Genomic DNA, 14,909 nt, shown 5'->3' with positions numbered 1-14,909 from the left:
GAAAATCATGCCCCAAAAAGATTTATCACCAAAGTACCTCACAAAAAACGAATAACATGCCAGTAAACGTTTTAAACATACACTTTAAAAGTTAGGTAGTGTTATTAATAAGCCTGCTACCAGTCGCTTCTACTGCAGTTAAGGCTTATGCAATACTTCAGTATTAACAGTATTTTCTTAGTCAAATTCCATTCCTTAGAAAATTACTTATTGTACATACATTCATCAGCCTGATACCAGACGCTGCTGCATTTAAGGCTGAACTTACATTACATCGGTATCAGCAGTATTTTCTTAGTCAATTCCATTCCTTAGAAAAATAATTTACTGCACATACCTTGTTTGCAGGATTCCCCACACGCTATTCCCTTTCTGAAAGTTACCCCACTCCTCAGAATGTGCGAAAACAGCCAGTGGATCTTAGTTACTTCTGCTAAGATCATAGAAAACGCAGGCAGATTCTTCTTCCAAATACTGCCTGAGAACAAACAGCACACTCCGGTGCCATTTAAAATAACAAACTTTTGATTGAAGAAATAAACTAAGTATAAAAAACACCACAGACCTCTCACAACGTCCTATCTAGTTGAGTTGCAAGAGAATGACTGGATATGACATGTGAGGGGAGGAGCTATATAGCAGCTCTGCTTGGGTGATCCTCTTGCAACTTCCTGTTGGGAAGGAGATATAATCCCATAAGTAATGGATGACCCGTGGACTGAATACACTTAACAAGAGAAAAGCACACACCTTTTTACCAAATCACCAAAAAACATCCGATCTTTATGAAATTTTCACCACATGATCCTAATGCTTTGAAATGATTGCACACAAATTTTCAAATCAATTAACCCCTTATTGCCCAAACCGGAGCAAATTGAAGTAAACTACCGGTTTAACACACTACAGCACGGTGCCACAGTCTTTGCTGTGGCCCTACCTTCCTTTTGGGTTATTTGTAGAAGAAAAATAAGCCTCCCTGAAGTCCTCCTGCACTCTCCGGACTCTACACGTGAAGCTGCATGAAGCTGTCTTGCAAATCAACTGCGGCGCGAAAATGAGGCCCCCTCTCTCTTCATCCCAGAGCTATGGGGCCTTCCTGAGACAGATTAGGTGTCTTACAATATGCCAGGCGTAATAAAAACCCCAAAAGTGTTTCCAACGTCTAAAAGACTTGAACAAATATAAGATTACACTAATAAAGTAATCGATTTAGCCCATCACAGTGTCTACCAGTATTTAAGCCCTTAACCGAAGCCATCCTTCTATAATACGTCTCAGAAAATGGCTTATCTTCCCTCATGGGGATTTCTGTCAGTCTTCTAGCATTACCAGGTCTTGTTAGAAAAAAATGACTGAGCATACCTTAAGCAGTTAAGCCTGCAAACTGTTCCCCCCAACTGAAGTTCTCCAGTACTCAACAGTCCTGCGTGGGAACAGCAATGGATTTTAGATACAACATGCTAAAATCTTTTTCCTCTCAGCAGAAATCTTCATCACTTTCTGCTTCAGAGTAAATAGTACAAACCGGCACTATTTTAAAATAACAAACTCTTGATTGAAGAAATAAAAACTACAAATCTAACACCACAAACTCTTTACCCTCCCGTGGAGATGCTACTTGTTAGAGCGGCAAAGAGAATGACTGGGGGGGCGGAGCCTGTGTGGAGCTATATGGACAGCTTTGCTGTGTGCTCTCTTTGCCACTTCCTGTAGGGATTGAGAATATCCCACAAGTAAGGATGAATCCGTGGACTGGATACACCAAGTAAGAGAAATTGAACACATTAAATATTAGCTAGCTTTAGCTTAATATTGGCTTAAATTTTAGACGGTGGTCAGTAAAATTATCCAGGTGGTCCGCCCATTAAAAAGGCCATGAGAGGAACACTAGAAATGATGACTATTTAAGACTTGACCAAAAACACAGATGGAAACAGGTTAATTTAAGACATGAAAAAGACTAAAGTGTGCACCTGTCACTTCCAATATCATTTTCTTCATCAATAAAACCGTCATCTTCAGTGTCTTCATCAGTCATTTCCAACAATATATCTGCCACCTGTTGGTACAAGTATACAAAAAATTAAAAAACAAATATCTTTCATAATTACAAAATAATGAAAAATATATATTTTACCTAACGCAGTAAATAAATCCCCTTTAACATCTATAGCTCAATCAGCAAACAAATTAACTCTCCATGACCAGAGTAAAACTACTGATCATAAGGTTTAAAAAGTCAGTATAGTCTTGCTTCCTTTTTGGTACAAGTAACACACAGTATCAGTGTCATAGGAAAGGTAGAAAAGAAAAATATTTTTATGAATGTAAGAAATAATGTAGCTTACTATTATAAAAATAACAATTATGCTTACATGATAATTTAATTTCCTTCTTGGCAGTGAAAGTCAATGAAAACATTTATAACCTGTGGAAAATACTATTCCTGGCCACCAGGAGGAAGCAAAGACACCCCAAATAAGGCTATACATATCACTCCCATTTACCCATCCCTCCAGTAGTTCAACCGAGGATAAGGAAAAGTAAAGAGCGATACAAGGGGTACAGAGGTGCAAAATAACTACTGCCACTACTACACATTTAGCAACTGGGCGGGGTCGTGGACTCTCACTGCCAAGAAGGAAATTAAATTATCAGGTAAGCATAATTTTTGTTTTCCTTCTATTGGCAGTGAGAGTCCACAAGAACATTCATATATATGGGAAACCAATACCTAAGCAGTGGAGTTCACAAAGGTTCGGGAGTGAAAAAGTAGGGAAGGCAGTCCTAATTAGTAGGCTTGAAGAAACCTTCTCCCAAAAGACGCCTCCTCTGAAGCAAAAAAAATCAAATTTGTAGAACTTTGTGAAAGTGTGTAATGAAGTACACGTTTCAGCTTTGCCGATCTGCTCATCTGAAGCCTCATTCTTGAAGGCCCAAGTAGTAGAAACGCTTGTGTAGAATGTCCCATGATTCTCGAAGGGTGCTCCTGACCCGCTTCCTTGTAGGCCATACTGATCAAACTTCTCAGCTAAAAGGAAATAGACAGCTAATGTATTTTGCCCCTTGTGCTTACCGGTATACAGGATTAATAAGGAAGAGGATTGATTAAACTCCTTAATAGTGTGAAGGTAGAACTTCAACGCACTGACTACGTCCAAATTGTGTAACAGTCTCTTCTTGGAGGAAGATGGGTTGAGACAAAGAGAAGGAACCACGATCTCCTGATTGATGCTACGAGTATTAACCACTTTAGGTAAAAAGCCTGGTTGAGTCCTCAACACAGCCTTATCTTGATGGATCACCAGATACAGAGGAAAACACATTAAAGCGGAAAGCTCTGATACTTTGTGAGCAGAGTAAACTGCCACTAAAAAGACTACCTTCCAAGTGATCAACTTGATATGAACAAAATGTAGAGGCTCAGAAGGCTCTCTGAAGAAACTTAACAACTAAATATAGGCTCCATGGAGGAGCAACAGGTTTGAAAAACAGTCTAATGTGGGCCAGAGTCTGAACAAACTCTGAACATCTGGCAAACTAGCCAACTTTTTGTGAAACAAAACCGAAAGGGCAGAGATCTGACCCTTAAAAGAACTTGCTGACAGGCCTGCCTTTCTCCAGAACCTCCTGGAGAACTGAAGGATATGTGGAGTCTTCACTCTATGCCAAGAAAAACCTTGCTGGTCACACAAGCGTAGGTAAGTCCTCCAGACATTGAAGAAGATTTGTCTGGTGACAGGTAAGCGAGCCTGAATAAGAGTATCAATTACATTGTCATAGAAGCCTCTCTGAGCCAAAATCAACCGTTCAATCTCCAGGCAGTATCTCCAGGCAGTCGGCCTTTGAGTATCTAGATTTTGGTAAAGGAAAGGTACCTGAGTCAGTAGATCTTGACGAAGAGGCAACCGCCAAGGAGGAGCTGATGATTAGCTCACTAGGTCTGCGTACAAGGTCCTGTGTGGCCACGCAGGTGCTATCAGAATCATTTATATTCTCTCCTGCTTGATCCGGGCAACCACCGGGGCAGAAAAAAAATCGGTGGGAACAGATAAACCAGGTTGAAGTTCCATGGAATGCATATGGCATCCACTAACTCCGCCGAAAGATCCCTGGACCTGGATACATACCTTCGGAGCTTGGCATTGAAGCAGGAAGCCATCAGATCTATGTCTGGAACACCACATCTGCAAGTTACTTCCAGAAAAAACCTCCTAATTCAGAGACCACTCCCCTGAGTGAAGAGTCTGCCTGCTCACGAAATCCGCTTCCCAATTCTCCACACCTAAAATGTGGATAGCTGAAACTTGACATTGGTTTCTCTCCACCACAGAAGGAATCGGGTCACCTCCTGCATCACAAGAGAGCTACTTGTGCCTCCCTGATGGTTGATGTAGGCCACGGTCGTGATGTTGTCCAACAGAAATCGAATATACTGGGTGAAACCTAATTGAGGCAATGCTAGAAGCACGTTGTAAATAGCCCGCAATTTGAGAATGTTGATCAGGGGAGAGACCTCCTGCGGAAAACAGTTTCAGAGCCCTGGGCTCTAAGAGAACCCCACACTGCACCCCAACCGGACCAACTCGCATCTGTGGTGATTATTACCCAGGAGGGATGAAGGAAACTCATCCCTAGGAGAACTGGAGCAAGCAATTACCACTATGCAAGGCTCCATCTCGTCTGAGCGTCGAGATAGATGACCTGAGACATATCTGAATGATCTTCATTCCACTTTCTGAGCATACACAACTTTAGTGGTCTCAGATGAAAGCAAGCAAACGGTATAGCATCTGATGCGGCAACCATTAGACCTACCACTTCCATGCATTGTGCTACCAAAGGATGGACATTGGACTGAAGCAGGCAAAATGCCCTCTGAAGCTTCTCCCAGCGCTGATCTGTGAGATGTGCATACTGAGAATCTATAACGGTTCCCAGAAAGTTTACTCTTGTAGTCTAAACGAGCAAGCTCTTTTCTTGGTGGACCTTCCAACATAAGAGTAACCTCTGCGTGCGGACCTTAGCCACTGGAAAGGATGGAGCTGGAACCAGAATGTCATTCAAGTAAGGAGCCAGTACCATCCCCTGCAGACGAACTGCAGCCAGTAAAGCTCCCAGCACCTTTGGAAGCACAAAAAAACTGGTGGTGCTTGTCTAAGAAGGCGAATCGAAGGAAACAATAATGAACTCTGTAGATCGGAATGTGAAGGTATGCGTCCTTTAGGTCTATTGTAGACATGAACTGATCCTCTTGTACTAGGGGCAGTATGGACCTTATAGTATCCAAATTGAAGGTGGAAACTAAGAATTTTTTAAACCCCTTCAAGTAAAAAAAAAAAAAAAAAAAAAAAAAAAAAGGGCAGAGTGCCCTCCTTCTTGGGAACCACAAAGAGGTTGGAGTAGAACCCTTTTCCTCTTTCTGCTTGGTGAACTGGAACTACTACTCCCATAGCGAGGAGGTCGTCTACACAGTGGAGCAAAGCAGATCTTTTTACAGGGTTTCCTGAAATCCTGGACAGTAACAAGTGGTCCATTGAGGGATGAGATTGAAGGGGTCCTGAACAGATTGAGACCATTTTCTCTTAAACAGAAAAAGTCTGCCAACCACACGACCTGGTCCAAGGTCGGGGGCAAACACGTCATGCTGACTTGAGAGGTCTTTTTGGGCTGCTTTTATTGTTCAACCCCTGGGTGGGCTTCCAGGTTGCCCTAGAAGATTTTATCTTAGGCTCTTAGACTTAGATTTTTATACTGTGAATATAACTGTAGCAATAATGGAGTCCAGGCCCGGACCAAATAGAGATTTGCCCTTAAAGGACAAGGATAAACGTTGAGACTTAGATACGTTGTCCACAAACCCCGACTTAAGAAACAAGGCCCTCCTAGCCAGAACCGCAAAGCTAGTGTTCTTAGCATTGATGCAAATGCATTCCTGTAGGATAGCATCCCTGATAAAGGCACTTGTCAGCTTCAGGAATTCAATATGATCCTAGATCTCCACCAGAGGAGTTTCCACTGTAATCAGTTCAGCTAAGGATTCCCACCAGAACATGGCTGTCCTTGTGACTGCTACTATCCCCACTGCCGGTTGAAACAGGGCACCAGACTGGAGAAACAGTCGCCCCAAAATGTCCTTCAAACCTTCTGTCTAGGGGATACTTGAACGACATGCTATCCTCAAGCAGGATAGTACGCTTGGCCAACGTGGATTTAGCACTATCCACTTAAGACACACTGTTCCAACCCTCTGAGTGTGTAGCTGAAACGGGGAACAATCTCTTAAAGACCGCTGAGAGAGCAAAATGGTTCCCCGGCTTTTCCCATTCCTTAGAGATGATTTCAGAAATAACTGTGGGCACTGGGAAGACATCCAGGGTCTTAGGTTTGGGTCTTAACACCAATTCCAGTTTCTGAAACTAGTCCTCCTTGGGGAGCTTAGCCGCCAGAACTCCCAGAGCAGACAGGACCATTTTCAATAGGAGCGGAAGTTGCTCTGCTTTGAGCCTAATCGTCCCCTCCTTGAAGTCCTCTTCTGACTCTACATTTGAAGGGTCAGGAGGAAGAAATTTCTCCTTCAAAGTCAACTATGGGATCACCCTCAGAAGGCTGCCCAAAACTATTGGTTGTGGTCTCCGTTGCTGTGCCGGGGCTACATGCCGGAGAGCAATGCTTAACCTCTCTCTTCCTTTTCCCACGACACCTGTCTAGTGTTCAGTGCAGCAAACACAGCTGCTTCTATAAGGGTCGTAGGGTCATCGGGTAGACAGCCCATCCCAGCCGGAGCTGACTCGCTCTCCGCACAAGACTCTGGGGCAAGAGAAGTCATGTTCACAGGATGTTGGACAGGGTTGTCTGCATTAGTCAAGGCCTTAGAAGCCATAGTAGGGCCTGCTACAGAACGGGCCCATAGGGGCTCCTCCACAGTCTGACCGCTTGGGCCTCCTGAGCAAGATGTCAGGAAATGTTAGGCAACAATTACAGAGCTGTGCCGGGAGGATCAAAGTTTTTAATTTGTAAAGCATGCATTTATTATTGTCAATGGAAGCCATCTAGGAAGATGCCTCTAGACTCTCTAGTAGCATAGAGTTGTTCATTGTTATAGAGACAACATTTTGGTGAATACACAGCGGGGTATTTAAGTCCCAAGCACCAAGTAACTGTCCTCTTGTAAGCCCTATTTAGGCTGTCTTACCAACTCTGATTCGGCAGAGCTGCTTACTACCGCTCTCCCACAAGACTACTGCGCAGTGGATCTGAAGGGAAAGCGCTGCCTAGGGCGGGAAACATAGTCACAGAGTGTATAGAAACATAGCCTGCAGTCTTTATTACACCCTGTGACAGGTTATATGAAATATTTGTCACTGTCCTGCATGTTGACGGGCCAAGGCGCAGCCCCCACAGCCCTTGACTACGGTTGGAGCTTATTTATGGCAAACAAACACCTGTCAAAGGGCATAGGAATGTGCACAGAACACGCATCCTAGCGCAGGGACAAGACCTATACCACCTCTTTATTAGATAAATGCCATGTAAGAGGTGGAAACTTATAAGTCTGTAATTTAGTGTGAAACACACCTCGTTATCAGACAGGAGATTTGGGTTAGACTGGAAAGAGGCATGGGAAACCCAGCGTCGACCAGCATGATATTTACCAATACACTCTTGAAATTTATGTGGCTATATTATCCCTGGCGCAATTCATCTTTTTTTTAACAGAGCACCTCTCTCTGCCTACCTCCATGATACGAGGCCAAGAACTACTGGAGGGTAGGGGAAGTGCGAGGGATATTTATAGCCTTGTTTGGGGATCTTTGCCTCCTCCTAGTGGCCAGGAATAGTATTTCCCATAGATTAGAAATGTTCTTGTGGACTCTCACTGCCAAAAGAAGGAAAATAATTTGCAATCACTTATCGTTGGGGCTATAAGGATATCCCTCAATTAGCTAATAAATACAAAGATTAACAAAATTTCTATCAGCAACAATGAACTGATTACTATTAGCTTTACTTTTGTTGGTGTGCTGTTTGGTTCAGGGGATGTTGTACCTTGTGGAGACCTTGTTCCACATTATTACCACATTATTACTATTTTTTCCAAAAACAATAGCATTGTTTAATCTAAAATTATATTTCTTGTACATACCCGTTTCATATCTTCTCCTTGAAAAGAAGGAGCTTTCACATCTGATTCTGAAGGCGAATCACAGTATTCAATATAAGGACAAATTACAGAATGAGAACTACCATGGCCATACTGGGTGCTAGCATCATCTTCTATAGTATCCTCCCTATGAATGCAAAATATTGAATTTAGAGCAAAGGGTCAATTGAAAGAAGCAATGAGCAATTTTCAAATCATGTCATATAAAATATGTAATACTAACTCAGTAATAACCCCTTATCTACCCACAATGCTAGAGTAAAGTGCAGGAGTAAAGAGTTGAACATCTTAATAATTGCTGATTAAAAAGGAAGTGGAAATTGGAGAAGAAAGTAGGAAGAAAGTTATAATAGGTTTGAGGTGCAGATAAACAGGGGAGATGAGACAGGAAATAAGGAGTGAAAATTAGAAGGGAGTTGAGTGTGATATAGATTTAAATCTTGTGAAGAGAGCAAGAGAGAGCGAGAACAGTCATGGTGGATTTGAAAAATAAATTGTATCCAATATAGTAAAGATCCGCACTCACTGGACTTGTGTCAATTGTGATATTTATATATATATATATATATATATATATATATATATATATATATATATATATATATATATATATATATATATATATATATATATATATATATATATCAAAATAACAAGAGTATTGCTTTGAGCAATGATACTTTTTTTATTGGACTAACTATACATTTATAAGTTCACAAGCTTTCGGAAGAGTTCCTTCCTTTATCAAGTCTAAAGCAATACTGACCAATTCAATGGAATTTACAGATAATGGTCCCTATTTATCAAGGGCTGGCGGACCTGATCCGACACTGTGGATCAGGTCCGCCAGACATCGCCGAATACGGCAAGCAATACGCTCGCCGTATTCAGTATTGCACCAGCAGCCAGAAACACGGGGCATCAAGCTCCATACGGAGCTTGATGCATATGCCCCTATATCTTAAAACACAGAATAGTTAAGAAGACAGTGCAGGGAGAGGAGGAGGTGTCGTAAAAATCATGAGGGGGGTTTAGGTAACAGGCAGACAGTGTCCAGTGTAGGAGAACAGACAGGGGAAATATATAGCTTTACATAGAGCATATACTGACAAAGTTATATATCAACATTGAATCAATATCTATAAAGATGTGAACTTGTATATACAGGGGGAATACAAAAGTTAAAATAGACAAAAGTGTGGACATAGGCTTACCTGTGTACCTATGTATAAAGAATGTGGAATATACAATGTAATTGACTAAATGAAAGTACATTACAAAAATTTTTGATAATGTGTTAAGAATCCAGAGTCCACATTTAGTCCAGAATTAAACAGGTTGAAGTGCATTATCATTTTCATTTCAAAGGTTTTTCTTTCCATGGTGTTTTTGAAGTTGCCTCTGAGAATTTTGATTTTGAGGTTTTGGATGGAGTGGTCAGGTTGGGTGAAATGGTGACCAACAGGGGTGCAGTATTTTGTTTCACAGTGGTTTTTGATTGATTGTCTGTGTAAGTTCATTCGAAGGTGCAGTTTTTGGCTTGTTTCTCCAATATAGCATCCCATTTCACATGCAGTGCAATGTATCATGTATACCACATTTGCAGATATACATGGATATGCCCCTTTAATGTTATAAGATTTATTATTGTGATTTGCTGTGCTGCTTTCACAAACGTGTTGACACAGTTTGCAGAGAGCTTTATAGCAGCACTTGGTTCCATTCTGAGTGTTCTTTTTCTCAAGGGGTAGCTTCCTATGTACCAGTTTCTGCTTTAAGTTAGGTGATTGTCTGTATGCCAGGATTGGGGGTTTTGGAAAGATTTTTTTGAGTGTGGGATCCTCTAAGAGTAGTGGCTGTAAGTCTTTTATGATTTTTCGTATTCCTTCCACAGCAGGGTTGTATTTGACTACTAGTGGGATACGTGATATGTTTTTCTTCTCCCTGTATTGTAGTAAGTGTTCACGTGGAGTATTGAGGGCAGAGTTAATTTTTTTATTTATAATCCTCGTTTTGTAACCTTTTTCTCTGAATGATTGGGACAGTGTGATGAGGTGTTTGTCACGGTCCTTGGTATCTGAGTAAATTCTGTGGTATCTTGTAGCCTGACTGTAGATTATGGAATTTTTTATGTGATTGGGGTGGGAGCTGGAGCTGTGGAGGTAGCTGCATCTATCTGTTGGTTTCCTGTATACAGATGAGTGCAGTTTGCCATTTGTGATGGATATTGTTGTATCCAGGAAGCTGACACAGTCTCTAGAAAAGTTCATTTTAAGCTTGATTGATGCATGAAATAGATTAAATGATTTATGAAAATGTTCAAGGTTTTTTTCTCCTTCTGTCCATATGATGAAATTATCATCGATGTAGCGAAAGTATTTGAAGGGTTTGTGAGGGTGAGTGGCTAGGAGTCTCTGTTCTAAGTCAGCCATGAAGAGGTTTGCGTACTGTGGTGCCATTTTGGTGCCCATGGCTGTTCCCATGGTTTGTAAGTAGATGGAGTGGTTGAAGATGAAATAATTGTAAGTGTAAATTTTGAAAGTTTACTGACCGTAGAAGCACTTTATGTCTGGTTAGGGCTGTTGGAGGAAAGAACGTTTAAGCAGTCATCAATACCATCTTTATGTGGAATATTGCTGTACAGGGATTCCACATCCATTGTCACAAGTATAGTATCCTCTGGCAATTCTGTTAAGAAAATCAGTGATGTCTTTTATAAAGCTAGTGGTGTTAATAACTAAAGGCTTAAGAAGCCTTTAGTTATTAACACCACTAGCTTTATAAAAGACACCACTGATTTTCTTAACAAAATCAGCCAGATAACAGAATTGCCAGAAGATACTATACTTGTGACAATGGATGTGGAATCCCTGTACAGCAATATTCCACATAAAGATGGTATTGATGCCTGCTTAAACATTCTTTGCTCCAACAGCCCTAACCAGACATATAGTGCTTCTACGGTCAGTAAACTTACAGAATTTATACTTACTCACAATTATTTAATCTTCAACCACTCCATCTACTTACAAACCATGGGAACAGCCATGGGCACTAAAATGGCACCACAGTACGCAAACCTTTTCATGGCTGACTTAGAACAGAGATTCCTAGCTACTCACCCTCACAAACCCTTCAAATACTTTCGCTACATCGATGATATTTTCATCATATGGACAGAAGGAGAAAAAAACCTTGAACATTTTCATAAATGATTTAATCTATTTCATGCATCAATCAAGCTTAAAATGAACTTTTCTAGAGAATGTGTCAGCTTCCTGGATACAACAATATCCATCACAAATGGCAAACTGCACTCATCTGTATACAGGAAACCAACAGATAGATGCAGCTACCTCCACAGCTCCAGCTCCCACCCCAATCACATAAAAAATTCCATAATCTACAGTCAGGCTACAAGATACCACAGAATTTGCTCAGATACCAAGGACCGTGACAAACACCTCATCACACTGTCCCAATCATTCAGAGAAAAAGATCACAAAACAAGGACTATAAATAAAAAAAATTAACTCTGCCCTCAATACTCCACGTGAACACTTACTACAATACAGGGAGAAGAAAAACATATCACGTATCCCACTAGTTGTCAAATACAACCCTGCTGTGGAAGGGATACGAAAAATCATAAAAGACTTACAGCCACTACTCTTAGAGGATCCCACACTCAAAAAAATCTTTCCAAAACCCCCAATCCTGGCATACAGACAACCACCTAACCTAAAGCAGAAACTGGTACATAGGAAGCTACCCCTTGAGAAAAAGAACACTCAGAATGGAACCAAGTGCTGCTATAAAGCTCTCTGCAAACTGTGTCAACACGTTTGTGAAAGCAGCACAGCAAATCACAATAATAAATCTTATAACATTAAAGGGGCATATTCATGTATATCTGCAAATGTGGTATACATGATACATTGCACTGCACGTGAAATGGGATGCTATATTGGAGAAACAAGCAAAAAACTGCACCTTCGAATGAACTTACACAGACACTCAATCAAAAACCACTGTGAAACAAATTACTGCACCCCTGTTGGTCACCCTTTCACCCAACCTGACCACTACATCCAAAACCTCAAAATCAAAATTCTCAGAGGCAACTTCAAAAACACCATGGAAAGAAAAACCTTTGAAATGAAAATGATAATGCACTTCAACCTGTTTAATGCTGGACTAAATGTGGACTCTGGATTCTTAACACATTATCAAAAATTTTTGTAATGTACTTTCATTTAGTCAATTACATTGTATATTCCACATTCTTTATACATAGGTACACAGGTAAGCCTATGTCCACACTTTTGTCTTTTTTTAACTTTTGTATTCCCCCTGTATATACAAGTTCACATCTTTATAGATATTGATTTAATGTTCATATATAACTTTATGTCAGTATACGCTCTATGTAAAGCTATATATTTCCCCTGTCTGTTCTCCTACACTGGACACTGTCTGCCTGTTACCTAAGCCCCTCTCATGATTTTTACAACACCTCCTCCTCTCCCTGCACTGTCTTCTTAGCTATTCTGTGTTTTAAGTTCCATTGAATTGGTCAGTATTGCTTTAGACTTGATAAAGGAAGGAACTCATCCGAAAGCTTGTCAACTTATAAATGTATAGTTAGTCCAATAAAAAAAAGTATCATTGCTCAATGCAATACTCTTGTTATTTTGATATCTAAATCTCTGGACTAACACGGCTACTCCAACCAACGTCACATATATATATATATATATATATATATATATATATATATATATATATATATATATACACGTTGATTGGAGTAGCCGTGTTAGTCCAGAGATTTAGATATCAAAATAACAAGAGTATTGCATTGAGCAATGATACTTTTTTACGACACCTCCTCCTCTCATGATTTTTACGACACCTCCTCCTCTCCCTGCACTTTCTGTCTTTTTAACTATTCTGTGTTTTAAGATATAATCTGTAAATTCCATTGAATTGGCCAGTATTGCTTCAGACTTGATAAAGGAAGGAACTCTTTCGAAAGCTTGTCAACTTATAAATGTATAGTTAGTCCAATAAAAAAGTATCATTGCTCAATGCAATACTCTTGTTATTTTGATATATTTATATACATATACAGTTGTGTTCATAAATGTACATACCCTGACAGAATTTATGATTTCTTGCCATTTTTCAGAGAATATGAATGATAACACAAAAACTTTTCTTTCACTCATGGTTAGTGTTTGGCTGAAGACCTTTATTATCAATCAATTGTGCTTACTCTTTTTAAATCATAATACACACACATATATATACAGGTAGCCCTCAGTTTACGCCGGGGTTAGGTTCCAGAAGGAATGGTTGTGAATCGAAACCATTGTAAATTGAAACCCAGTTTATAATGTAAGTCAATGGGAAGTGAGGGCGATAGGTTCCAGGCCCCTCTCAAAATTGACATAAGTATCACCTAATACATTATTTTTAAAGCTTTGAAATGAAGACTTTAAATGCTAAACAGCATTATATACCTAATAAAATAACCATACAACACAGAATATATAATTAAACTAAGTTAAATGAACAAAAACATTTGCTAAACAGCATTATAAACCTAATAAAATAATCACACAACACAGACTTCACTTGCATTTTTCTGCAAACAGTTCTTTCTATGCATTCCAATCTGGACTGATTTATAGACAGGAAGATCTTGTTCCTTTGAAATCTGTTCAATAGCTCAGGTCTGGTTAAACTGATTATTTTCAGCTTGCTTGGCTTTGCTGCAACAGAAGCGGACAGCTCCACCTTCTGGCTATTTTAATAAATGCACTGCTTCTCAATGCTTTTCAATACCAGCCACATGACTGGAAAAAAAGGTTGTTATTCTGAAACGGTGTAAATTGAACCGTTTTAAAACGAGGGCCACCTGTATATATATACATACACACACACACATACAGGCCTGGCCTTAGGTGTTGCACCCTGTGCGGGCTACTGCCATGGCTCCAACCCCCCCCCCCCCCCCCCCCCACACACTGTAATTGGTATTTAATTTGCAGCCCAGCAAGATTATGTGCCCTGCTGTGACATTAATACTACAATATAAATATTAATATAAATATTCTGTAGATAACACTGCTTAAAACAAACATAAATGTGACAGTCCCTGTTTGGTTAATTTGCAGTCCAGCAAGATTGTCAAAAAACTGCAAGATTCAAGGCAGATGTGTATAAAACTATACCTTCATATGAAATGGGACTCACGATAAAAAAGAAAGCTGTGGAACTGCAATGGCTATGTGTCAATAAAAAAATATGACATTAACTTGAATCTTTAACATTGATGAAGACATAATTGACTTTTGGAAATGTGACAACTAGATTTCAAGTTAATGTCACACTTTCTATTGACAAATAGGCATTCCAGTTCTGCAGCTTTCTTTTTATCCTGTGTGTGTCCCATTTCATATTTATAGTATAGTACACATAGAATATTAAGCTCATAGGGATATATATATATATATATTTGATTGTGCAATAAGTTCTCTGCTCTGGCGATACTATCAAAAATGTCTTACAACTCACGAGACATGTTTGATAGTATCGCCAGAGTAGAGAACCACATTTCCAAACTGCCATTCAGGGACATTGTGAACCCACCAACCACAAAAGCATCAAGAGAATAGCTAAAGTACTTCTCAGGTACAGAATAATTTGTTCTAGTTACAGAAGCATATTGGTACAG

The 14,909-nt window shown here is 39.9% G+C and overlaps 1 protein-coding gene across 1 annotated transcript in view; it reads right to left on the bottom strand.

Moving 5' to 3' along the window:
• Positions 1 to 14,909, bottom strand: part of FAM13B (family with sequence similarity 13 member B) — a 794,661-nt gene that overhangs the window by 458,072 nt on the left and 321,680 nt on the right. The window contains exons 7-8 of the mRNA XM_053717251.1: positions 8,150 to 8,294; positions 1,977 to 2,062 (exon numbers count right to left, since the gene is read on the bottom strand). Coding sequence (XP_053573226.1) covers positions 1,977 to 2,062; positions 8,150 to 8,294 — 231 coding nt within the window. The remainder of the gene's footprint in view (positions 1 to 1,976; positions 2,063 to 8,149; positions 8,295 to 14,909) is intronic.

The sequence above is a fragment of the Bombina bombina genome, chromosome 6 (genome assembly GCF_027579735.1).
Source record: "Bombina bombina isolate aBomBom1 chromosome 6, aBomBom1.pri, whole genome shotgun sequence".
Classification (NCBI taxonomy): Eukaryota; Metazoa; Chordata; class Amphibia; order Anura; family Bombinatoridae; genus Bombina; species Bombina bombina.
The sequence above is the reverse complement of the archived record's forward strand: the minus strand, read 5'-3'. Positions and strand labels throughout refer to the sequence as shown.